At 47.5% G+C, this 24,929-nt stretch overlaps 2 protein-coding genes across 2 annotated transcripts; both read left to right on the top strand.

Annotated features, from left to right (window-relative positions):
- Window positions 1-1,819: 1,819 nt before the first annotated feature.
- On the top strand, window positions 1,820-11,429 carry MIEF1 (mitochondrial elongation factor 1). Its single transcript, XM_027680200.1, has 5 exons — window positions 1,820-1,977; window positions 3,343-3,491; window positions 3,633-3,813; window positions 5,822-6,084; window positions 7,182-11,429. Exons 2-5 carry the CDS (start codon window positions 3,348-3,350, stop codon window positions 7,986-7,988), a joined length of 1,395 nt encoding a protein of 464 aa, XP_027536001.1. The 5' UTR covers window positions 1,820-1,977; window positions 3,343-3,347; the 3' UTR covers window positions 7,989-11,429.
- A 9,795-nt stretch (window positions 11,430-21,224) lies between these two features.
- On the top strand, window positions 21,225-24,285 carry ATF4 (activating transcription factor 4). The gene is made up of 3 exons (XM_027680198.1): window positions 21,225-21,629; window positions 22,501-22,815; window positions 23,338-24,285. Exons 2-3 carry the CDS (start codon window positions 22,599-22,601, stop codon window positions 24,192-24,194), a joined length of 1,074 nt encoding a protein of 357 aa, XP_027535999.1. The 5' UTR covers window positions 21,225-21,629; window positions 22,501-22,598; the 3' UTR covers window positions 24,195-24,285.
- Window positions 24,286-24,929: the final 644 nt, after the last annotated feature.

The following is a 24,929-nucleotide window of genomic DNA, read 5'->3' as shown; positions in this document are numbered from 1 at the left end:
TCTTTCTCAGAAAGAGCTGATTAGAGGCATGGCAAATTCGCTCACAAAGAGAGATCAAAACGATTGGGGTTGTTTATCTCAGAAAGGAAATGAAGAAGAGGAGATTGGCACAGAGTGAGCCAGTCCAGAGCTTCTGGTTTTCTTCCTGTTCGGTTCTATCACTGTCATATCTGGTGTCACTGAGAAGTGTGTGAAGTGATGTGGCTCTCCTCTGTCACACACGGTTTGCTCTTTCTGTCACCCTCTCCCCCAAGGGAGGCATGGCATATGTGGTAATGTTTTATAATTTGGTAGGACCTGGGGAGGAGGAGACGGCTAAGGAGGAATATATACATGCCCCAGAGTAGGCATATAGCAGAAAATATGAGAATGGAAAAGGGAGAATTGCACCCAGACAGAGGGGGCAAAGGTTCTGGCTTCAGGAGGCTCCTTCTATTAGCTCAGGCAGACCCCCAGAGAGGCTGCCAGCTACTGCGCTTCTCCTAGAGCCCTTGAGACTTCCAGGCTAGGCCTTGGGGTTTCTTGGAGATAAAGATAAGGAGCTTGAATTAGATAAATTATTCTCTAGAAAGCATCATGGTAGTCAGAGGTACCTTGAGACAGCATTGACTCTGCTCTCTGCCAGGGGAGGTTTAGGCTGGACATCAGGAGAAATTTCTTCACAGAAAGGGTGATCAGACATTTGGAATGGGCTGCCCAGGGAGGCGGTGGAGTCACCATCCCTGGAGGTGTTTAAGGAAAGACCGGATGTGGCACTGAGTGCCGTGGTCTAGTTGACATGGTGGTGTCCGGTCATGGGTTGGACTCGATGGTCTCAGAGGTCTTTTCCAGCCTAACTGATTCTGTGGTTCTGTGACCCTGGAGCACCAAAGGAACCTTCTCAGCCCGCGCTCCCCTGGCAGCCGGCACGCTCAGCCCCGGCGCTCTGTGCTGTGGGTGTCACTCGCTGCGGCGCGACCAGCGCTCCCCTTTCTCACGTGAACATTTGATGGCATTCAGGCGCGTCTCAGCCAGAATGACAAAAGGAAAACCCTCTTGATGCTCTGGCTGTCCCGGACACGGGAACCGGCCGGGCCGACATCCCGGGGAGCCCGTGCTGCCAGCGGGCCCTTCCCGGCGGGTGCGGCGCGGGCAGCCCTGACCGCGGGTGCCCAGCGCCCGCAGTTCCCTCCCCGCCGCCAGGGGGCGACAGCGCCGCGCGGCACGGGCGGCCCGGCCCCCGCGGGGCTCGCGCTGCGATTGGCGCGCGTGGGGCCGCGGCCCCGGAAGCGGAAGGGCCGCGCTGCCGGGTGACCCCAGGAGCGGCGCCGGGAGGCATCGGAGCGACCCCCGCCCGCGGCCCGGGCCCGCTCGGTGAGTGCGGCGCCATCGCCCGCCTCCCCCGGCCGGGACCAGGTGCTGCGAGCGGACCCCTCGGCGAGCCCGTTACCGCGGCGCCGTTAGAGAGGCGGCCCCGGCCCTTCCCGGGGCCTGGCACGAAGCGGGAGCGGCGGCCGGTGCCTCTCGGGGGAAGAGCTGACTGAGATCCCCCCTCGGTCCTTCCTCCGCAGGTCGCCCGCCCGCGCCGCACGGTTGCCCCGATGGCCGCGTGGTCCCGCGGGGCGGTGCTGGCGCTGTACCGGGCCCTGCTGCGCCGCGGCCGCGCCCTGCGCTACACCGACCGCGACTTCTACCTGGCCACCGTCCGCCGCGAGTTCCGCCGCAACCAGGGGCTGCAGCGCCCGGAGGACAAGGAGAGGCAGCTGGAGAAGGGGCAGGCGTTCCTGCAGAGCGGGCTCGGCGGCCTGGTTTAGAGATTCCCTGTAGCAGCTCCCACTGACCCCACTTACTTCTCTCTTCTTTCCAAAACAACCTCGCCAAGCAGAAGAGATGATTAACACTCACTGCACACCACTGTCTTGAAGAAGTCTGGAAGGTGCTTCCACGGGCACACCAGGAGGGCTCTCCTGTTCTTTTCACAAATGCATTAGGTCACAGGTAGGTCATTTACAATGATATCACCGTGTTCTTCATGCTGCTGTTACAGCGAGCTTTGTGAAGGTGCATTATCTTTTCTGCCTGGCAATCACAAGTAACTGTATTCCTAGTTCATCCAGGCAGGAACATTCCTCCTGAGATTGTAGCTTGGATTTAGAAAAACCAAGGAGCAGTTTTAAACCACCCAAGTCAGGCAAGCAGGCAGGCTGAGAACCTTTGGAACTGACTCAGAAAACAGACCTCAAGTCATGTTGAAAGAGTTTCCTGGTGTTTTCCTGTAGGTTCACTGGGGATCCACCTACAGGTATAGTGGTGCCAAGGTGGGTTTTACAGAATCATTTAGGCTGGAAAAGACCTCTGAGACCATCAAGACCAACAAATGACTGAACACCACTACATCAACTAGACCAAGGCAGTCAGTGCCACATCCAGTCCTTCCTTAAACACCTCCAGGGACAGTGATTCTGCCACCTCCCTGGGCAGCCCATTCCAATGTCTGATCACCCTTTCTGTGAAGAAATTTCTCCTGATGTCCAGCCCGAACCTTCCTTGCTGCAGCTTGAGGCTGTGTTGGCCAGAGAGACTCTTTAAATTTAAATCTCAAGGTTAGGTGAAATGGGAATCAAAGAATACAAAAGTACGCATGTAAGAAAATATTAGTGTTAATGTTATACATTGCTTGTCTGAGAGTCAAAACCCACCGGCCTTAAGGGCAGGAATAAATGTCCAGTGAAAGCAAGGGAGTTGTTCCCTTTTTGGTGCATTATGGTCTCTGCTGTTGTTTCTTGGGTGTTTTTGAAGTATCTGAGATCAGCCATTATCCAGAAATTAATCTGAGACCACCTGTCAGCTCTTGGGAAGATTCTGATTTGTTACAGACAAGCAGGTAACCATCCCCGTATCTCCCTGTCTGTGAGCAAAATTACACTCAGAAAATAAATTGGCCATACTTTGGTTGAGAAGCCCAAACTAGAAGGAAAATACCGGAATGGTCACAGAGTTCTCCATAATATGCAGGATTTTATTACAAAATATTGCAGAATTAAGCCCTACGTTCTTTTATTAAACCTGCTTCAATGATTAGAAACCCCATATCAAATTTGAATGTTTTCCTTCAGGTAGCGAATGTTGCTGGAAGCAAAGAAATGCTGTCATTGCAGGGCTTGGTCACTGCTGTCCTGGCATGGCTGGGAACAAGCAGCTCCTTGAGGGAACATGATTAAAGAGGCTGCAGGGTTAGGTGGTCTCTTCCAATGGCTCTGTGCTGAGACCCCAAGAGCCGTGGGTGTGAGGTGGGGCAGAAGGGAGTGAACTGTCAGGGTTGCGTGTTTTGACCCATCTGTTTAACATTCCTGCTCCCTCCAGGTAAAATGGCAGGCGCTGGGCAGCGCAAAGGGAAAAAGGATGACAACGGGATCGGCACAGCCATTGACTTCGTGCTGTCCAACGCCCGGCTGGTGCTGGGCGTGGGTGGAGCAGCCATGCTGGGCATCGCCACGCTGGCCGTCAAGCGGGTGAGCGGGCAGGGCAGCGCGCTGGGGCCAGAGCACGGGGCACTGGGAGGAAGGAGTGGGAAATAAAAAGACACAGTATGGGGTAAAATGCAAGTGCTGGGCCCTTAGAGACTCAAACTGTTCCTGGTAATGTTGGTTTAGATGTACGACCGGGCAATCAGTGCTCCCAGCAGCCCCACTCGCTTGAGCCAGTCGGGAAAGAGAAGCTGGGAAGAGCCAAACTGGCTGGGCTCCTCCTCACGCTTGCTGACCCAGGACATGAAGACCAGCCTCAGCCGCTCCCTGCAGACTCTTCCCACTGATCCTTCAGCTGCTGATGCAGGTACAGAGCACGGTCATAGTCCTGTGGTACAGAACCATCCAGGCCCATAAATCCTGTATTTGTTTAAAGGAATGCAGGAAAGAAAATATTCTGCCTGTCCCAGAATTTTGACACTTTTCCTTTAAGCAGCTCCTCTGGTAACTTCAGGAATCAGGAGTCACATTAGCAACTAGTGAATAATAATCATCTGTTTGCATTCTTCATTTCTCTCATGACTTCGGGTTGTTAAGCTTTACTCTCTGGTTTTAATTTTTGAATCTGAATACTAATTTGTGCAATCTTTGCTGATAAAAAGTGATTCCATTCCTTTCAAGCTCTTCATTGCCTTTCTTTGGGCCATTCCAGTTTGTTTGTTTCTTTTTAAGGGGGAAATATTCCCATTGTGAATGTACTAGCAATTTATAAGAGTATTTCCTATATTATTTCTACCATTTTTCAAATAATGTCTGTAATGGCATTTCCCTGTTTACTGCTGCTCATCAGTGAGTTGGTCTTCATCAGGCTATAAAAAGTGTCCTGCAGTCTTCTTTCTGAGTGGAATTATAGGTCATTTAGAGTCCAACAGTGTTTGTTATGCATTCAGTTGGTTTTTCTCAGCAGTTTTACTTTCTATCCCTGGTCACTTCAAGAGATTTACACTTGGAGATTTAAACTAAAAATCAGAATCTAGCTTTTAGCTTGATTTTCTGATTCTCTGTGAGCAAGTCAGCTTCGAGATAGTAATAGGTTTTCTGCTGAGGAAACATTAAATAACTGTGTTAAGTGAGGTCTAGATAATTTGATTGGAGTCCCCAAAGATAAGCATTGAGGAATAAAAACATTGATGGTGGTGTCTTGCATTCTTAAATTAAAAGTAAAGTAAAATTCCTTATTGAAAAATAATTTTTTTCAGGCAATGAAATCCATTTTCCTGTGGTTTTGTGGGCTATTTCGTTTTCACAGGAAAGCTCAAATCTTTCCAAAAGAACCCAGTGGGACAAGAGGCAGCAGCTGCTGAGGTTGGGTGAGATGGGTCTGTGTTCAGCTTAGTCAGCATTCCACTTGTGCTGTGTGGCCAAACACCCATTGCCAAATGAATCTGCAACAGCTGGTTGCCTTAGTGGGGCCACTGACTTGGGGGTTTTCTTCTGCACCCTTTAAGTACCACAGTCCTTCCAAAGACCTCTTAGATCTGCAACTCTTCATTAACTCTCATGGATTACTTCTGAAACTCTTGGTCCATACTAAGAGAAATCTGAAAGACAGATGGGAAGCATTGTCTTATTTATTTGGGAAAGCAGTCAGAAAAAAAGGGTCTTAGAGCCTCTGTACAGGTCAGACGTTGCTTAATAAAGCAGATGGCAGCGTAAAGCCTTGTGTAGCTGTACTGTGCCTCAGAGTGGGCTCTTGGTTCTTCGGCCGTTGAAGGTTTGAGGGAGGTTTTCATTGGAGCTATGATTGCCTGAGCTGGCATGGCCCCAAGATCTGTCAGCTCATCATCCTGATAACTGTGCTGATCAGACTCCCAACAACTATTTCATTTCCAGGTGGCATGATCTTCTCTGATCTGATACCCTGTCAGGACTGGGGTTTGCTGGTAATTTGTGATAGTCTCTTACAATGTTAAAAACTTAAAGAGATCGTGATGGTTGTTCAAGAGTGTTTTGTCCACTGGTTTGGCATCATGTTAAAAGCTTCTGAACTGGTAATAGCACTGAATTTTTGAAATTGAGCTGAGATGCTGCCCATATGGCCATTAAAATTACTTCCTTGTGCACAATATTAATCTTATTCTGGTTAAATTCCAAATCTAGTAGTTTGTTTTATCTGTTTTGATGCTCGTAGTATCTATCTTTTGAAGTTTCTCAGCACCTCCCTTTTGACTGGTACCTGTGTAAAGCATGCAAAATGTCTTCTGAGAGCTTTTTGAGACCTAGGAGGCTGCACTTCCACGCTGCAGATTTCCCTCTGTGAAATGCTTCACAGTGAAATACTGCAGATGATCAACAGTTTTCCTTCTGTCTTGCAGACTTCTTTCAACCTACAAAGCCCAAGCCATCTGCCAGGAGGAGTCAAGTGGAGCTGAAAAAGTCCCGCCTTCGTCTGTCTCTGCAAGAAAAGCTCTTTGCCTATTACCGGAGGAAGGTGGCTATCCCAGCGGATGAGCAAGCTCGGGCCAAGCAGGCAGCCGTGGATATCTGTGCGGAGCTGCGCAGCTTCCTCCGTGCCAAGCTGCCGGACATGCCCCTGCGGGACATGTACCTCAGCGGCAGCCTCTACGATGACCTGCAGGTAATTCCTAGGCCCTGTGCTGGGTCCTTATTCAGAAGGCTGACTAAGCAGGAGCATTTCAGGCTTCCCAGTCAGCAGTGCTGGCTCAGCGTAGCATTTCTCAGTAATAAGGCCCCTGAATAAGGTCGCCTTTCCCACTGTGGAGCCAAGCGTTGATTTCTGCAGTGCTGTTTGAACCAGCATGACCAGGCTGCTCTGGTGTTGTCTGTGAAGCCTTTGCTCTTTGCTGGTTTTGCTGTTTTATTTCTCACCACTTCTTTCCTTCTCTTCTGTCTCTCCTTTTAGCTGTGTTTTTCTTGGTGTTTCTCTGGTAGACCTCTGTTTTCTCTCTGTATCTTATATCTGTCCAAATACATGATATTCCCTTAGAACTCTTGTGTTATCATGTAATTCTTCCCTACTCTTTTTTTTCCTCTTTTTTTTTTTTTAAATGCATGACAGACTAGATTGGCCAGCAGTCCCTGCTACAATATCTCCAAGATGCCCATAGCTATAGTGAGTGATTTAGAGGCACACTTCTTTGTAAGAGTCAGAGCTTTGGAATGGAGTGTCAAGGGGCCAGTGAAACTTAAATCTGGGATCTTAATCACATTGGTGAAAAGGGATCTTTAATGACCTATTTCCGAACAATGTGGCAGACCAGGTGAGGGCAGTGTACCTAGTTGTAGCATGGCATCATTAAACCATGGCAACCTAAGCTTGTCTAGAAACTTAATACTTAATGCCTCCTGTTTAAAATTGTCATGTAGTGTTGCTGTGCCCTAGGCCAGCTGCATCTCACATCCAAGGAGCTGACTTAGGCAGCATATGAGGCAAAATGATTCATCTTTATGCAGTCCATGTCAGGTCTCTAAATAGTACATACCACGTAAGCACTAGCTTGGGTTATATTATTATATTATCCCACTGATAGTCCAAAATAGTCCTTCAGAATGCCTTTTAACAAAGGGAGGATGTGAATCCCACACAGAGAGGAGAATGAGACAGCTGAATCCTTATTCCAAGTTCTTTCGGACAGAAGGCTGTCTAAACATGGTGAATAAAATGACTGTGGAGAGAGAAAACTTGTTCTTACCGACTTTTCTCTCTTGTGAAAGGTAGTGACAGCTGACCACATCCAGCTCATTGTGCCTCTGATGCTGGAGCAGAACCTGTGGTCGTGTATCCCTGGGGAGGACACTATCATGAACATTCCTGGCTTCTACTTGGTGCGTCGAGAAAACCCAGAGTACTTTCCCCGTGGGAGCAGCTACTGGGACCGCTGTGTGGTGGGAGGTTACCTTTCTCCCAAAACTGTAGCAGACACCTTTGAGAAAGTTGTAGCTGGCTCCATCAACTGGCCAGCAATTGGGAGTCTCTTGGACTATGTGATCCGTCCAGCAGCTCCCCCAGCAGATTTGACACTGGAAGTTCAATATGACCCAGATCGTCATCTTTTTATTGACTTTCTACCATCCCTGACACTGGGTGACATCGTCCTTGTTGCCAAACCTCATCGATTGGCCCAGAATGACAATTTGTGGCGACTGAGCCTGCGGCCAGCAGAAACGGCTCGCCTCCGGGCCCTGGACCAGGGGGATTCTGGCTGCCGTTGCTTGTGCCTGAAGATCTTCAAAGCAGTATGCAAGTTAAACCCAGCTCTGGGTCACCTCACTGCCAGCCAGCTCACCAATGTCATCCTGCACCTATCCCAGGAGGAGTCTGACTGGTCCCAGGACATGCTGGCTGATCGCTTCTTGCAGGCACTGAAGGGGTTGATCCGCTACTTGGAGGCAGGTGTCCTCCCTAGTGCTCTGAACCCCAAGGTGAACTTGTTTTCAGAGCTCACCCCTGAAGAAGTGGATGAGTTGGGCTACACCCTCTACAGCTCTCTGTCAGAGCCAGAGGTCTTGCTGCAGACGTAATGGGGCCTTACCTAGGGAAGTGTTGATAGGGTTTAGCCAATGCAGACTTTGATTACTGCAAATTATGTCTCCTCCACTTCTCCCTGTCTTCTCTCTCTCCACCACTCCCTCCTTTTGGTTCATTAGTAATTCCTGCTGTGGAGTTGGTGCTCCCACTGAATTTATTGGTGCTACTGGTCCATTTCCACCATCTCTGCTCCAACAAGTACCCATTGGCTAGGAAAGAGAGGCTAAAACTGCAGCTCTAAGATCTTCACATAAATTCTGCTGAAGTGTCTACCAAAAAAATAAACCAAACTATGCACTTCTTTCTTCTGTAGTACACTTACTGCAGCAAGTCCATTTTGGTCTGAAGAAGGTGGAACTGGGCTGGTAAATCCAATGACAATTTTAGCAGACTTGCATTGAGGTCATTTAATTTCCTCCAGCATGACTTTGCCCCATGTTTCTTTTTCTCTGCTGTCCCAAACTGTCTCACTTTCCTTTCTTTTTTGTCCCTTTGACCCAGTCATGCAGGGCAGACTGAGTGAGATGTTTTGGATAGGGTTGTGTTTTGTATTTCTGAGTGGATCATAATTACACGGGCAGTATTTAGGGCTGTAGAGCTTGGAATAGGAGAATTCCCACACCTCCTGCTCCTATGGAGCCTTCTCATCCTTTGCAAGCTGGGTTCAGGATTAAGGGCTAAGGCTTGTCCAGTATGCTGTAACACAACCTCCGGTATGGGCAATTCTCATCGAAGCTGTCATAGGGGAGGAAGGAACCTTTGTGGTCTGGCTGTGTGATGAGGCCAAAGGAGCAGGGCTTGCCATTCCTGCCTAGCCAGATCTGCTGGGAATGGCCTCGGGAGAGGAGAACAAGGCAACTCCTTAGTTGTCTCTGGCGTAAAGGAAGAGAGGGTGGGTTTTGGCAGAGGGGTGGGAGAGACACATATGGGAATGGGGATTGGTTTTTTTCATCGTTTCCTCAGGAGCTTGTGGCTGTTCTGATTTACCGGAGGTGGAAATAAGACTGCATGCCTCAACGGGCTTTGTGATAAGCACACACAAGCCAGATTCTCACCAGCTATAAGTCTGTGAAGGTGATAGAACTGAACTGGTGTCATCAGCAAGGTTTTGTCCCATACACTGGTATTAGGGTACATGTACAGAGCTGGCATTTAGAGATTTATTAGGTTTGCCATCTGCTCTGTGTGTGTTTTAGTCTCCTCCCCAGAACTGTGGCTGTCCACTCCCTTCCTCATTCCCATGTGCTGACTTTCCAGTGCTCCCAATTTACAATACTCTTAGAAAGCTGGTGAGGGCACTGCCCACTCTTGTGTATGGCTACTGTCAGGCCATTGACTCTGTATACTCTGCATTAAGCCATCCGGCCTGCTGTCTGCAAAAAGGGGGAGAGAGGGTGTCCCCCCAAGTCTGAGGCTCTGTCTGTATCTCAAAAGACCAGCATAGCTATCGTTACAGAAACATACTTGCCTTTTCCCAACTTTATCAGCTTTTTTTCCCCCCTTGCTGTCCAGCCTTCTTAGCCAATGGAGAGGGCTACTGCAACATTAGGGCTTGGAGGGAGCAGGAATCCCTTTATCCTTTTCTCCTCCCTTCTTCTCAGGACTTCCCCCTTCTTTGACAGAGAAGTTTCAAGGTGAACTTCAGGAGCTGAAACACAGAGGGAAGTCTTTTGCCCTTGTTTTTTTTTAGAGGCAGTGCTGGTGAGATGAGGGAGGGAGCATCTTTCTCGGGCAATCCGTCCATTTTAGCCAATGTGTCAGATACTATTCTGTAAACAGTGATAACATTGCATTTTAAATTATTTAATCCTTAGGGTACTGGTATTTTCTAGACTGCCAGATGTGTACTTTGAAGTTTGTGTGTGTATATAAAGTCTGTAGTCTATCAGAGGTTAACAGAAATCCCATTTGTATGACTATGTGTTTTGTAAGTTTTGCAGCAGTCAGTGTTGGTCAACTGTTGATTGCTCTTCACTCTGGTTCCCAGATTTTTTTCCCCTCTTCCTTTCCTTGGCCTCCATTGCCTTTCTGATGTCAGCCTTCCTACCCTAAAAGCAGACAGATGAGACTTGGAGCTTATAGGCTACTGGGGGGAATTCCCCTTTTTTAATTACTTGAAGGTCAACAAAAATATTAAAATATCTGGGTTGTCAGGAGTTCCTCCAAAGTTCATTTCTTCAGCATGATGTCACTGCTCTCTTGGTGCTGATTCCAGTACCATGGTCTTCACACAGAAATGAGCAGCAGTGTGGTTGGAAGTGATCAAAACTCTAGATACAAAAAAAAGATGAGATATGAACAGGAAGACACCACTCTCTGAGCTGACTTGAGAACAGTTGTCATATATATATCTGTACATAGAATTTTTTACATGAAAGCTTTTACTTCTTCCTGGCAACCTAATGAATTAATATTTTATGGCCATTTTTTGCTGCTATTGAGCTCAATTTGTGTATCAAATCGAGACTGAAGCTGCCTTTTTGCCTTTTCTGTAGACTCTACTCAACTTCACTTGAATTCAATCACTTCCATCATATCTTCCCTTCATTTTGCCCTCCTCTGAGCTATCCACAAGCCCGTTCTCAGGAGGCAAGTGCTCACTTCCCTACACACAGCCACCACAGCAGGCAATAGCTGCCCTGGTAGTGACAATCTCAACAAAGGCCAAAGACGTGATGGGTCATAGGGACACACTGCAACTAAGAATCTTTTAAAAGCAGGGTCAGGCATAAGGGGCAGGGAAGAAGGTGTAGGGTAAGAATGCGGGAAACTTACGGTAATGCTGTACCCAGCCTGTGGGTCAAACAGAATGTTGCAAAGTCTAACTGGCACCTTTCAGTATTAAATGCAGTGCACATGTTTATGTACAGCCTGGAGGGCTGTCTTACCTATAGGAAGGCTCCTTCCTAGTCAAATCTGTAGCACAGAGCAGGAGAACCTAAAGCTGAATGTAAAAAGGGCAGCTCCAGGCCACCTTCCTGGCAGAGTGGCTCAGAGACAGATTGATTGTAAGAGACCCAGGGCATGTGTCGGGCTGGTTGCTGCCTGGGCTCCAAGAATGTCTTGGTGTTTTCTGCTATAGCTTAGCTCACACAAGCTTCCTGTGAGATTGTCGTCTTACTCCCTGTAACCACAGGATGAGGACCAACATGCTCAGCTGTGGGGTTTCACTGCTGCTGAGCTCCACTGCTATTTGTTCAAGTCAGATGGATTTATTTTCCCATGCGGGAAACAGGAGGCTGCTTTCTGCCACCTGGCGAGGTGCCATCAGGGCCCTCGCTCTTAGTATGTGGGCAACTTGCAGAGAGAAATGAAGACATGATACCCCATCTCTCCCAGGCCTGGAGGCTGTGGATTTGCAAAGGGGAAAGTCCAAGTGCATGGTCTCTGACAGAGTGCGTGGAATTCTGAAATAAAATGACTTTCCACAGTAACCTGATTGTCTCTGGTGTGTTTATAAACAAAGGAGCATCTCTCTCTGCTTTCATCTCTATGCATCATCTTCATGCTGATATGATTCTGCACCTAACCAGTGCTTGGGGACTGACATGCCCCTTGCTGATTCACTTGCTTTCCCTTTGCAGCTCTGTGCACTCAGTGCTTTGCAGCTTGTCTTGAGGGAGCAATCAGCTCGGTACTGCAGCATCCCAGCTCCTGGCAGCATTCGCACCAGTCACAAGATGATGCGCAATTATGGCGCGGTGCCTCCCATCCTTTCCCTGATAGCCCGCGTGCCCAGGCAGGCACCTGCTTTTCATGTGGCTCCCCAGACTTCAGAGGCTTCCGTGCCTCTCTAATATTAAACTTTCCTGTGCAGACTCCCCCGCCCTTGTTCAAGTCACACCTTGGTTTTTATGTGCCAATCCTCTGTCCTGCCAAATACACTCCTCTTTTATCCAGGCATCAGCCTTGAGGCAGTGAGGAAACCTCTTTGCCAGGGGCCTGTGTCTGGTGTATTGAAGCTCTTTGCAGTAAGACCCAGTGCCCGCTTGGGAAGGTGTGGCAGAAATGTTGGACATCAAATAAAGCATGAAGTGATGTTGCTTTTAATGAGTCCCAGGCTCCTTAAATCTGGGCAGATAAGCTACAGTGACAACATTGTCCTGTGAGACTTGTTTTAATGAGGACTCTAATTAGCATTTAACTATTTTGGAAGATATTTTATGATACAAAGGGAATCTACAGTTCTTTTTTTTTCATGATACCCCTTGCTTGTGTTGTTTTGGTTTTTTTCCTTTAATCTGTCCCATTGTAGAAACAGCTCAGATGAGATCAAGCACATTTCATCCCGTAAGATGTTCTCTTACGGGAACATCTAAAATCAGCTGCCTGTGGAATCTGTGACAAGTATTACCCCCTCAAGTCAAAGCCCCTGGAATGCCTAGAGCCTACAATACATGCTTAATATATGCAGCGGTTTGCATCTTTGCATACAAGCTGTTCTGGCATGAATAGGGAGGAAAGATCAGAAGATAAGTGCTTGATTGATGGAGAGAAGAAATAATTGAGCGGAGTGATGATAATTATTTCAAGTGTGGAAAAAGTTGCCACAAAGAAGAAAAGCATAAACAGAACTCCAGGCTGCAAAGACTCAGAATCTCTTTTGTTCTTAGCCTAAGGAACAGTTTAAGAGGAAAGTGAATTTTGAAAAAAGCATAATATTTTTCCTGCTCTGTTATATAACCACAATCCTGTCCTGGATATTAATGAAGTTGATCTTACATTTTACTTATTTATTTTTGCATCTCTTAATTTTAAAAATAAATAAATAAATTCCAGCCTGCCTATTTTGTAGCTAATCTTAAGCTGGGGAGGAAAGGATGACTGAACCCCAAATTTGAGATTATCATGCTAAACTGTTGGAACTGTGTGATGAATGTTGTTTGGTTTTTTTTTTCCTAAATACTTAATCGCATCCATGTCTTTTTAAGTTTTAAGATTTTAAATTCCAGGAAAGCTGCAGACAGCTGCTGTGCTGTTTTTTACATTTAGTCTCATGGAAAAAAAGAGGAGCCTCTTCTAAATGAGGAGTTTCTCTTTCAGATAAGATAAAATATGTTTGCCCACTACCTGCACTAGGTATGATTCAATGGCTCCAGCATGGCTCACTGAATCTGGGACTGGATTTTGAAATGCTAGGCTTTGCCTACAGATGAAGCAAGCGAGGAATGGGAAATTCTCTCTCAGTGAAACCCAGTATTGGCTTCCAGCCCTAGGAGAACTGCTGACTAGACACTTGGGGAACTGTTTGAGGTATCTGGATTTTGTCTTCTTTATTCTTGTCAGGCTCAGTTATGATCTGAGTTTATGATCTAAGGGATTCAAGAAATATCCTCCCTCTCAGGTTTTTTTGGTTTTTTTTAGGTTTTTTTTAGATTCAACACCTTCTTAAAATAGCTCTCATTTAACAAATGTGTCCCCCACACAGTCAGGGATAGCACAGTCTAAAATTTTTACTAGCATACGCTGAGAAGGAGAGCATTATTCACAATTCATGGAGCCAGAAATGTCGTGGTGAGCAGGCTATTCATATCTTTATAATATGTGATCTGGTGGAATAATCTTGCAAATAGATAAGGCAAAAGAGGGTGATGAGACCAAAGGCAGGGAATATCTGAAATCATTCTGTAGATAGAAAGCGTTCTTGTCATTTTACGAAGAGCAGGAGAGTGGGAGACAAACTTCTCATGATCTCAAGCTTTCCTAAGTCCTCACACAGAAGTCAGTTCTAAACAAAATCACATTAAACACGCTAAAAGCCAATTGATTTTTATTTTGCTGCCCTGGTTCAGTTTCCCTGACTCCTGTGGCTAAGTAGCTCTTTGATCTGTCTATTAACACTCAGTGCTAAGCTTCTCAGGGGAAATATATATATATATATATATATAAATGCTAACCACATTCTTCATGAAAAGCCTTCTCCGTACAAATAATGGGCAAAAGTTGCTTGCTTGTGTTTTTGGTTTTGTTTTGGATTTTATTTTTTTAGGCAACAGTTCCTTTGGTTCAGTGCAAATCCACCCCTTCCCCTGCCTCTCACTGTGGTAGGATTGTTGTTGTTCCACAGAAGCATGGGATGATATAGTGCCCCATAAAACATCCCACTACAATGATCCCAGTTCTGTAAGACTCTCCTGTCAGTCCGCTTAGCATAGCAAAGGACAGGCCTAACAGACAACAGACACGAGGGCATAGATGGCAAATGATGGACTGTGTTGGCTCTTTACCTGTCCCATGACAGACGTTACTTCAAAACCCGTAATGCCCTGGCAGGCTCCTTACCTCCTTTGAAAGGCAAGAAGCAATCATTCCTGGAAGCAGTATGGCAGAAAGACATTTTTGCCTTCAAAGTCTTGAATTTATTTAGCACAGAGTATTGTTATGTATGGCCTTGGAGACAATAACTACTGCCACTTATCTGGATAATATAATGTGACTCTTTCAACTGCTGATTGTTTACATCAGCAGTGATACACTGTCAGAGGGCTGAGATACACCGAAGCAAAGGTAGTACAAGACACAGTAGTCCCACAGGCTGCAGAGCCGCAGCTCCCACGTTGCTTGTTAGAGAGCAGGTTGGCAGGGGCCCAGCTCCCTGGCATTCACAGAGAGGGTGGTTTTTGCTGAGGCAAGAGCGAGACCAAGGCACAGACCTTCTCTTTTCCAAATCTCTGCCTGTGGTCATGAGAGAGACAGTAGAAAGCATCTAGTCCAGTGCCTTTTCTTGAACAATGAGCTAATGTTTTGGGTTAGGAATCTTTCTCCTCTCTCTCTCTTTTTTTTTATAATATATTTAATTTTGTAGTTTCGTTCTTACGTAAAAAAAAAATTATTAATAAAGTTTGATCCATCTTCAGTCCATCACTTTGCACTGCAAAGGAGGGTGCTTGGTGTCACCAGCAGACTGGTGGCTCCCAAGCTTTGTGTCCTGGGACAGACCTACCCTTTTGTGGTCAGACAGAGCCTGTCTGAGACCTGTGTTTCTGATAAGTGCATCCAAATCAGTCTCACTGAAACTGGGTGACTAAGGTGAATGGCTCAGATGTTACCTGTGGTGCCTCAGACCCAGAGGAGATGTGTCCCGTCATCACAATGCCAGGACGAGGCCTCAACAAAGTCTCACCCTGTGAGTGCCAAAAGAGCAGGCCAACAGTACCTCCACAACAGAGCTGGTTTACTGTGGGTGGTTCCTCAGACAGATCAGACAGATCTGGGGTTAGTCTCAAACCAGTTCTCTTAGCAGTCAAGCACAGAAACCTCCTCCTGTCGCAAGAGCTGCAAACCTCCCTCACCAAGCACCACAGTAATAGCAGTAAGAGGGTCAGTGGGTTAAGAAGCCACAGCACCTACTCAGTATGATACTTTGGCTGAAAAGTCTCTTTGGGAACTATTATCCAGCTTGCCCATGGCCAGCTGCCCTGTAGTGCATCTGAGGAGGCTCTACTGAGGCCACCCACAAGCCCATGTACGAGCGCAGGGAGAAGAACAGTCTCAGAGTCTTCTGAAAGAATATTCTCTCTGACAATGTTTGCCAAATCCTCTAACACAGAGAGCTTAGGAGGAAAAATGACATTCCTTCAGGAAAAAGCTATAAACTCAGTGGTATCACAACTGTGTCAACATCCACCAGGAATTTCTCTCTCCCCCTTTGTAAACAAGTATATATTAAAACAGAGCAAAGTGTTCTCGTAAATCACTGAGCAGTTGTTGCCTATGAAGAGTGGAAAATTATTACTGAATAATGGCTGCAGTGTTCATCCCCAGGGACTTGGGCAGCTACAGCCTCAACAGTGATTTATCCCCAAAAGAGTTTCAGAGCTTCATCTGAACTACCTGGTTTATCAGAGTTCTTGCTGAAGCTGCCTGCCAGCATCAGAATAAAAGAGACCTCATGCACACCCCAAAGATCCCCAGAAATCTGTTTTACTTTGTTCATAGAGTATACCCACTCACAGTCTCTCTTCCTGGCCTCATCAAAACACTCTGAAGTGACATGAAGTTAAAAACAAATCCCCAGATGGGGCTCACAGAGCATAGTCTGGTATTATCAGCCTTTGACTGTGTGCTCCCCCCCCCTCACTGAACACAGAGGCTGAAATAACTCAGCTCAAATAACTTTTCCAGACGAAGCTGCCAGTTTGGAGGCCAGGTTCAGGAGTGCAACTGTCACTGGGCTGATGCAGCAAGAAGTCCTCATGCTATCAAGTCTAAGGGGCACTGACACAGTGAAAGAGAAATCCACTGAAATGATGATGAGCTGCTAACTCACCCACTGGTGTCTGTGGCTGGCCAAGATGCTGCAGACTCATAGTCCGAACCTGATTGTCAGGCCTCAGCTCTTGCTAACTTCACACTGCTAGAAAAAAATCAACATGCATTGTCACTCTCCTCTTCATCCTTTTGCACAAAATGGCACAAGACACCTGGCACGTGTGACTCCAGCAGGTGTTGGTAACATACAGATACACACATTTTGATATGCACTGAGCACACAGTTTGCAGGGGGCTTACATCAACAGACCCATGAAGAACAATAGTTGCCATGAAATTTGTTTCTGTTCATTTATTGCTTGGACAACAGGAAGGCTTTTGTGTCTATGCTAAACTGAGTCCATGTGTACTAATACACATGAGGGATTATTCTTGACCCCCAAATCCATTCATCATAATAAAACAAGGCTGGACAACGAGAAAACTAAAAATATCCCCCATGGTCTGAACAAAAGCCAGCACCCCCTCCTCCCCCTCCTTCACACATATTTTTTGCTAAACATAATTTTCAACCAGTTGTAGCTTTACTCAGGAAATTCATGCTTGGGCAAGTTGCAAGTTAAAACTCACCTCACTCTTACCAGATTTACACAATGTTTTTACTTGTGGCAGCTGGCCACATCTTGGCTAATTCTGAGTAACTAAGCCTTTGGAGAGACATATTTTGTGAGCTATCAGCATGTGCTTGGCATGCCCATGTTTGTTCAGTAAGAAAAATGTAGGTGGACAACCAGAATTGTTTCCATATCTGTCTAAAATAATTGAACTGTAAGTTGCAAATGTAAATTGCAGATTTAATCCTCTTTTTTATTAGTCTCATTTCTAATGTCAGGGATATTTACATTACAGGATGGAAACAGAAGACAGTGAAGGGGTGGGTGGGTAGGTAATGAATGATTTATTAGAGATTCCATTTGGTGTACTAGTCCAAAACAAATGAGACAGAGCATACGGATAACTTATTTTCTGTTTGTATGTAATAAAAGATGGATGCTAATACGTCCCAGCCTGATCTTTAATCACATATATTTGCTTTTCAATCTCGTTTCAAAATGGAATGTCTATAAAGGAATCCCTAAAGAGCTTACAATGAGAATCTGGCAGAAAAGATCCTTCAGATATCTGTTTGTGCCAGTGAGGACAGAAGCAACTGAGCACTGCGAATTAGCCTGTGCCATAGAGGTCGTAGGTAATTCTCCCTCAAAATTGCTCGAAATGCCTATCTGCTTTGCCTCATTCCTCCCTTACGTTTCCCTCAACACTCCTGTCTCCTGGAAAGATTCCTGCTGGTCTCTGGAAATGCTTTGTTCATTGAAGTGTGGGATAAGGCTTCCTGTCCCTTCTGATGAAAGGTTCAAAGAATTCAAGTTACCACTCACAAGAATTCCCTTGGGGACTTGCTCTCACACTCACCCCTCCTCCCCAGCCACCCCAGCAGGACCCAGGGCCAGCAGGAAGCTCATCTGCCCCTTCTCTGGGGCACTGAGGCTCAGTGGGGGCCCAAAGCTACCTGCCCAGTGCCACCATAGGGGGTCACACGCCCTTCTGATGCAGTGTCAGCCACCCTTCTCCCTGACTGCAGCTTTCCCAGCACTCCAGGGAACAGCAAACATCTCTGTCTCAGTTACTCTTGCTGGTTCCCCTCCTGACCCCAGCAATATCCACTGCTCCCTACCTTCCTTGCTCCCCTGCTACAGAGGCCTGTTTCCCTGTCACTGACAGTCCCTGAGAGCATCCTATGCAGATTGTGCAAGGGGATGTTACTATGGAAACATTTACGTCCTCCTGGTCTTTGGTGTACTTGCTAACAGCATTCAGAATGTTTGTTTCCTGTATACTTGGTGGTGGAAAGGTGGAAAAAGAAAGCCTCTATTCCTTTGAAATGTTTACATTAAAAAAAAAAAAAGGAAAGAAATAATTAAAGAACATACATTGACCTTCCATCTTAATGAAGGAGGAGGGTGAATGGAGGAGTAATAGTTTTCCACCTCCTGGTGATGCTGTTTGGCCGGAGGTGGCTCTCTGCTGTGCTGTATTTATCAGGGCAGTTCATCACTTCCCAGCCAGGTCTTTGGCTTCTCTCCTGCAGTGAGCTCTGCACGAGCAGCTCCTTTCCCCTGCAGCTGGCCCCTCGCTTCTGGGTCAGGATGGATGACGCTTATCACAGGAGCTCTCTTTGCCATGGTACGATATCCAGGGCAGCAAAATAACATCCATGGTGCTGAAGCTGTTAACGTGACAGCAGGAGTTCACTGACCCCCACACAAATTGATCTTCCTTCAGATGCCACCTTTTTGCGCTGTAAATTAAATTTTCTTCAGAGCTGCCAGACTTCTCTCCTCTGTCTCTGAGCCACAAATATATTGTCATACTGGAAAGGAACTCTTTTTAGACATTTTTGAGTTAGTAGTGGGTAGCTGGTAGTTCTCTGCTTAGAAAATACTTGTAATTTTTTTTGTGCAAAAATTCACAAGAAATTGTTACTTGTGCTTAAAGAAGTATCTTTTACCTTGGTCAAAAACTCTAGCCACAGTGGAGACATCTCTGACACAATATGTGCAAAAGAAGAAAGATCATTTATAAAGGAATTGGGGATGTAGCTCATGAAATTATGGAGCTACAGTAATTCTGCAGTCTTGCAGGAAAAATATGCTTGTTTCTAAGTGGCTGGCTTCTTGTTACTTGATTTCACTTTCTGGGTTGGGCATTGTTACAAAGTATCTGTCTAGAACTAGTAATGCAGTCAAATTTCCACATTACTTCACACACAAAATGGAGCTAGGCAACAGGCAGATCTGGGTTAAGTCCCTCATTGCATATTTTATTTTTGCTTACGTGATTCTTGCGCAGAGTCCTTTCAGAGAAATCTATAATTATCTTTTCATGATGAAGGATTGGGTGTGTATAGCATTACTGTTTATTTAGCTACGATTATGGTCATAAAATCACCCTTTTCTTTTCACTTAAAGGAGGGGAAAACAGGCACAGCAGGGGATGTGAGAGGTCTCCCTTAGCCAGTGAGGACATAGAGGTGCTGTCCACCCAGCCAATAACACACTTGGCTTCTTTAAAAGCTGACGCATCCTCTCAGTTTTTCTTTGAAGCAAGATCTGCCTCCTCTGTAGTGTATTTATCAGAGCAGTCATCTTAGATCAATCGATTGCTACTGTGGTGTTTTTTGGCATTGGAGGACATTTTTCTTTGCCTCCTCTATTTTAATGAGTCATTACAAAATACGTGCTTGCTTCTACACACAAAAAAAGGAAACAAACAAAACCCAAAAACTCAACAACACCCCCCCCCCAAACTAAATACAGATGTGGAGTGACATACTCTGCTTGTAGCAATGATGGTAACATCAGACTGCTAAAAGTAGAAATTGTGTCACATCACATCCTCGCCAATTATCAGTCAAGCTGTTTAAGAAGTTCCAGGCAGTTAGACCTGAGCAAATGTGGCTGTGGCTTTACACAAATACTGTGGAGACCGTAACTGGAAAATAGTGGAGCCTTTTGTAGAAGTAGCTGAGAGCAAGTTGACCCACAGGACAATGATGTTTGAACAAATGAGGACCCACCAGAGCTGAAGGTGCTGTGAGGCTGGCAATGTGGAAACCCAGCCTTTTGAAGCCAGATAACTCTGACAGGAGGAACACAGTACTGAACCTCCCAGCTCACCAGAGCTGGCCAATGCTCGTCTGACCAGAGTGAAATGATGGTGGAGGAACTGAAACCAGTGGAAAACCGTTGACCCCTGTGAGTTTCCTGCCGGCTGTGAGCTGCCTCAGAGGGCGCCAGGCCAGCTGGTAGAATTGTTACACAGGAATAGGGTGGGGGAAGATGTCTCACTTCTTTCCTAGCAGCAAGTTTATTTGGATCAGATAAAACATAACATGAAACTGCACTTTAAAAACTATCCAAGGTGACACTGCCCTTTACAGCAGCGAGGCTCTGTGGGTGATCCATTAATGCTCACACCACTCACAGTAACATCTGCACAGAGAACAGAGAATCTACTGCATCAGCATGAAACTGCATGGCAGGAGAGGACGTTCTCATTTCTCAGGTGGGGAATAACAATTTCATTTTCAGCCCTTGCATGGGTTGAAGGCACTAATTGGACTGGTGGTCTCGGCTGCCCGGGTCTCCAGCCAAGAACCTCTACGGGTCGGTGCGGCGCCATGGCCGCTGTAAGGACGGCAGGCCCCGGGCAGACGCCCACACACACACAGTGCCAGAGCAGCTGTAATCTAAGAGCTGCATGTGTGGGGCAGGAGGCAGGAAGGGAGGGAGGGAGGGAAGGCAGCGCTGCCCTGGGCTGACGCGTTATCTGAGGGAGCAGAAGGCCATGGCGGGCTGCCGCCGCCTCAGCCCGTTCTGCGCGCCATTGCCACCGCCGCCGCCGCTGCCGCCAGCGCCCGCCTGACCTCGGCGGGCCTTTGTGTAGAGAACAAAAGGGGCCGTTGGAAATCAAAGTGGGGAACACACGCTGCTTCGAGAGGGGCATGTCAGAGAAGGCGCGGAGCTGCGGGGACAGGACCACTTCCCTGTCCAACTCCTCCTTCCCGCCCCATCTCCATCCCGCTCTCCCCTCCCCCGCCCGGCCCGGCGCCATTTCCCTGCCCAGCTGCTCCTTCTCCTCTCCCTCTCCTCAGCGTTGGTCTCCTCTGTGCCTTGGCCAATGACAGCTCACGGTGCAGGTGAACGACTCGCCAGTAGCCAATGAGCGCCGCCCTTCCCACGTGGAGAGGCGCGTGACGCCTTCCGCGCGAGCGCCGCGTCCTTGTTGGCGGGTGAACTTCCCGCAACGCTCCCCGCGGGGGGGGCGGGGGGAGCGTCCTGAGCCGCTCCGGTCACGTGGCGCGGCTGCGCCCGCCGGGGGGGGGCGGCCGCGGCGGATATACACCATATAGTCCCTTCGTAGCTGTGCACCATAAGTTCCTCCGTGGCTGCTCCGTCTTGGAGCCGTGGATTTGTGTCGGCGGCTCCTGCGTTTAACCCGTAGCAGAACGACAGGAGAGAAGCCCAGAAAGACAGGACATAGGCCGATAGGCGCTGGCGAGTGGCAGGTGACGCTTGGCGGAAGGACACCTCACTATCACATCTGCTCTGCTTAAGGCGGCTCCTATATAAGGGCGGCGCGCGGGCGGTGCTGCCTCATTGTGTGCCTGTCTCCGAGCGTAGAGGTTTTATCGTTGTGAGTGTGCGGAGCACCTCCCCGCGCGGCGCGGACCCGAGCAGTCCCCCTCCCCTGGCCGCCATGGCTCTTTAAGGCGGCAGGGCCAGCGGCGGCATCGGCCAGTGCAGCAGGCGCAGCAGCAGCGGCGGCGGCCCCAGCACATCCCCGGCATCTGCAACCATGGCGTGAGTATTGTGTGTGAGGGATGGCTGCTCCCTCTCCTTCGTGTGGATAGTCACCCTCTTTTTACCCCCTCTAAGTGGGCTTCTGGGGCGGGTTTATCACCTCTGTGGTGATCGGTGGTATCTCACGGAGGGCGGGGGGAGATACCTAGGTATACCGAATAATATATAAAACACTTGCGTATAGCGAAATGGGTGCGGGGAGAAGGGATCTTTGTGGGGCTCAACATCCCGAGGGCGGCGGGTGTCAGAAATGGCAGGAAATGCCATTTCGGAATAAGTTACGAAGAACGTCCATGTCTCCTTTCGTTCAAGTAACTTCGATTCCAAAATGCTTAACTTTTTATTCATGGGGGCTTCGTGGGACACAAAGTAAAAGCAGTACATTCCTAGGGAGGGTTTTTTCCCGCCCGCGAGGGGAAATGCTGTACCTGGTGGGAAATGGGGCACTGGAGGTATTGGGGTTTGAATATCGGTACCACTCTATAGTCAGGAGTAGATAAACGAGGGCTGTTTACAAGCTGGCAACAGTGCTAATACTAAATAACTGAGTACTGTAGCGTTAAGCTTGCCCTGGTCACGGGGCACGAGTGAGCCCTGTGCAGGGTGGGCGGCTGCCTGCGGTCGGTGCTGGAGCCGCGGTGGAAACGTGGCATGGCACAAAATGGCGGCGGGACCGCGAAATGGCGGCGGGTGGGCGGGGCCCGTCCCTGCCCGGGCATGAGGGAGGCGGGGGACGCGCACCTGGAGCCTGCGCCCGGCTGTGCTCAGCCTGCTGCACGGGAAGTACCACCGCATTTCCGAAGTGTCACAGCTTTAAAGGGCTACTATGTTGGTCAAACCCAGTACTGATGAGTTTAAGTTCTATTGGCAGGTTTTTCACGGCATCGCACAGCAGCATTGCTGTAGTCGACGAAAAGACCCTCTACTTGACCACATCCTTTGACGTCAAAGCATTAAAAACTGACGAAGATGAGCTTCTTGAACAACGAGATGCTGTTGGGGGATTCAATATCCCCCTTCAGCCAGCCGTGTTCGGTGGCTGAGGAAAGTCTGGGACTCCTAGATGACTACCTGGAGGTGGCCGAGCCCCTCGGTTCGCATGGGTTCTCCAGCGACAAGGCTAAGGCAGTCTCCTCCAATTGGCTTGCTGTGGACAGTTTAGGCAACACCATAGATAGCAGCCAGGGTAAGATATTATTTATTTGCATAAAGCGCATCACTTATAGTGCTACATAATAGTTTATTAATGTTCAGGTTAAAAATAAATTGCTAGGTTTTCATAAATGTGAAGGCAAACTCACATGCATTACCTCAGCTTGGAAAGCGCGAGTACTGCGCTGCTTACACAATACAGAATTGCTGGTTATGGTAAAGTGACACTTCTGTTGCCCTTTTAGTAACATACCAGTTGCTAATGGTACTGTTTCCTGGCAGAGGTCACAAGAAAAAAGCATGGTTGTGTGTTCCAAATGTCCCTGAATTCTTCTGGTCTTTGAGTAAGAGGGTTGGAATGTCGTAACAGCTGACTTCTTACATTGTATCCTGTAGTTTTTGGCAGTTCAGTGGCAGAGTATTTTCTTCTGATAGTTTTCTCTTCTTAATGTAAGAGAGAAGATGCTAAATAATGATGAGCTGGTAGGTGATTTTCAAAAGCTTGAGTTGAGTTGGTTGATAATTTACTGAAGTGGTTATTTTTTTTATTGTGCAGAGGATGCCTTCTCTGGCATGGAGTGGATGGTGGAGAAGATGGATCTGAAGGAATTTGATTTCGATGCCCTGTTAGGTATGGAACATCTGGAAGCCACCGTCTCACCAGACGAGCTGATGGCCACGTTGGAAGACACGTGTGATCTCCTATTTAATGCTACCATCCAGGAATTTCACAACAAAGAACTTCCACTGATAAATGACCTAATCACCCATGTCCCCGAATCTCCAATTGCAGCAGATCCAATGGTCCCATTGGCTTCTGCTTCCCTTTGGTCTTTTCCCCTCTCCCCAGGGTCTCTGACTTCCACTCCAGACCACTCATTTAGTTTAGAACTAGGTAGTGAAGTGGATGTTCTGGAAGGAGAAAGAAAACAGGAGTGCCCTGCTGTTGTGGTAGTGATCACCAAGTCTGAGAAAGAGGAGGAGAACCATTCCGATGATAGCGGAATATGCATGAGCCCAGACTCCTACCTGGGAACCCCCCAACATAGCCCCACCAATTCAGTCGGATCCCCCAATGGCAACCAGTTGCCTGCAGATGCCACCTGTGGCTCTGTGCGGTCCAAACCATATGATCATCCTGCAGAGAAAGTAGTGTCAGCAAAGGTGAAAGGAGAAAAGAAAATAGATAAGAAACTGAAAAAGATGGAGCAGAATAAGACTGCTGCCACACGTTACCGGCAGAAGAAGAGGGCAGAACAGGAGGCACTGTCTGGGGAGTGCAGAGAGTTGGAGCAGAAGAACCAGGCCCTGAAGGAGAAAGCAGATTCCCTTAGTAAGGAAATTCAGTACTTAAAAGATCTGATAGAAGAGGTCCGCAAGGCCAAGGGCAGAAGAGCTAGAGTCCCTGAGTAGAGTAGTCGGCAGTGTTGATGTGCATGTATATAAGCTTAATGCTAAAGCTGTGTATTGCTGTCTAATAAATAATTTTATAGTAAACGTGCAATGATGTGAGATTAATGGGTACCTGTAAAACAAAATTTGCACCACACCTGGATGCAGGTACAAGCACAATCATCCGTTGGGTGTCTAGCAGAGAATGCAGTGTGACACCTCTGCTGCTTGTTCTGCTGGGCAATGGATGTAGTACAAGTGCATAGAAAGGCTTTTAATGCTTAATAAAGTGTCTCAGTTTAACTGCTACCCTCTAATTCCCATATATAGTAAAACAGAAGATCATACTGGGGTACTTTGGGTTTTTCAGCAGCAAATGTATAAGTCTAATTAAAGAATTGAGCTGGGGGAGTCACTGGAAGATTAACCTAGGTAATACAAGACATGAGGTCAGGGATGTTGCATGGTTGGGGGGAGGGATGAGTTCAGACTTAAATAGTGTGCCAGAAAAACAGTTCAGGGTCCAAAACCAAAACTGGAAACACTAAATATGCAGCTTGCTGGGAGACAAGTCCAGAGCAAGCAGTGGTGGTGTTCAAATGCACTTTGGTTTGTCATGTCTCTGTGGGTCTCAGAATGCCCTAAGTGGCAGGAGGTGTTTCCTTGCCCAGCTTGCTCCAATCAGTGGGGTTGGGGTAGGAGCTCCTGCATACTGAGGTGGGCCAGATGGGCAGGGTTACTGTAGCACTTATCCAT

This window comes from Neopelma chrysocephalum, unplaced genomic scaffold (assembly GCF_003984885.1).
Source record: "Neopelma chrysocephalum unplaced genomic scaffold, ASM398488v2 Primary Assembly neopelma1_59, whole genome shotgun sequence".
Classification (NCBI taxonomy): domain Eukaryota; kingdom Metazoa; phylum Chordata; class Aves; order Passeriformes; family Pipridae; genus Neopelma; species Neopelma chrysocephalum.
This window is presented reverse-complemented; position numbering and strand designations above follow the sequence as displayed.

Excerpts from the sequence above, each read along its gene's own strand:
- MIEF1 (XM_027680200.1), top strand. The coding sequence starts at position 3,348 with ATGGCAGGCGCTGGGCAGCGCAAAGGGAAAAAGGATGACAACGGGATC. Across the intron at positions 3,492-3,632 it reads CCACGCTGGCCGTCAAGCGG|ATGTACGACCGGGCAATCAG; the intron begins GTGAGCGGGCAG and ends ATGTTGGTTTAG. Across the intron at positions 3,814-5,821 it reads TCCTTCAGCTGCTGATGCAG|ACTTCTTTCAACCTACAAAG; the intron begins GTACAGAGCACG and ends TCTGTCTTGCAG.
- ATF4 (XM_027680198.1), top strand. The coding sequence starts at position 22,599 with ATGAGCTTCTTGAACAACGAGATGCTGTTGGGGGATTCAATATCCCCC. Across the intron at positions 22,816-23,337 it reads CACCATAGATAGCAGCCAGG|AGGATGCCTTCTCTGGCATG; the intron begins GTAAGATATTAT and ends TTTATTGTGCAG.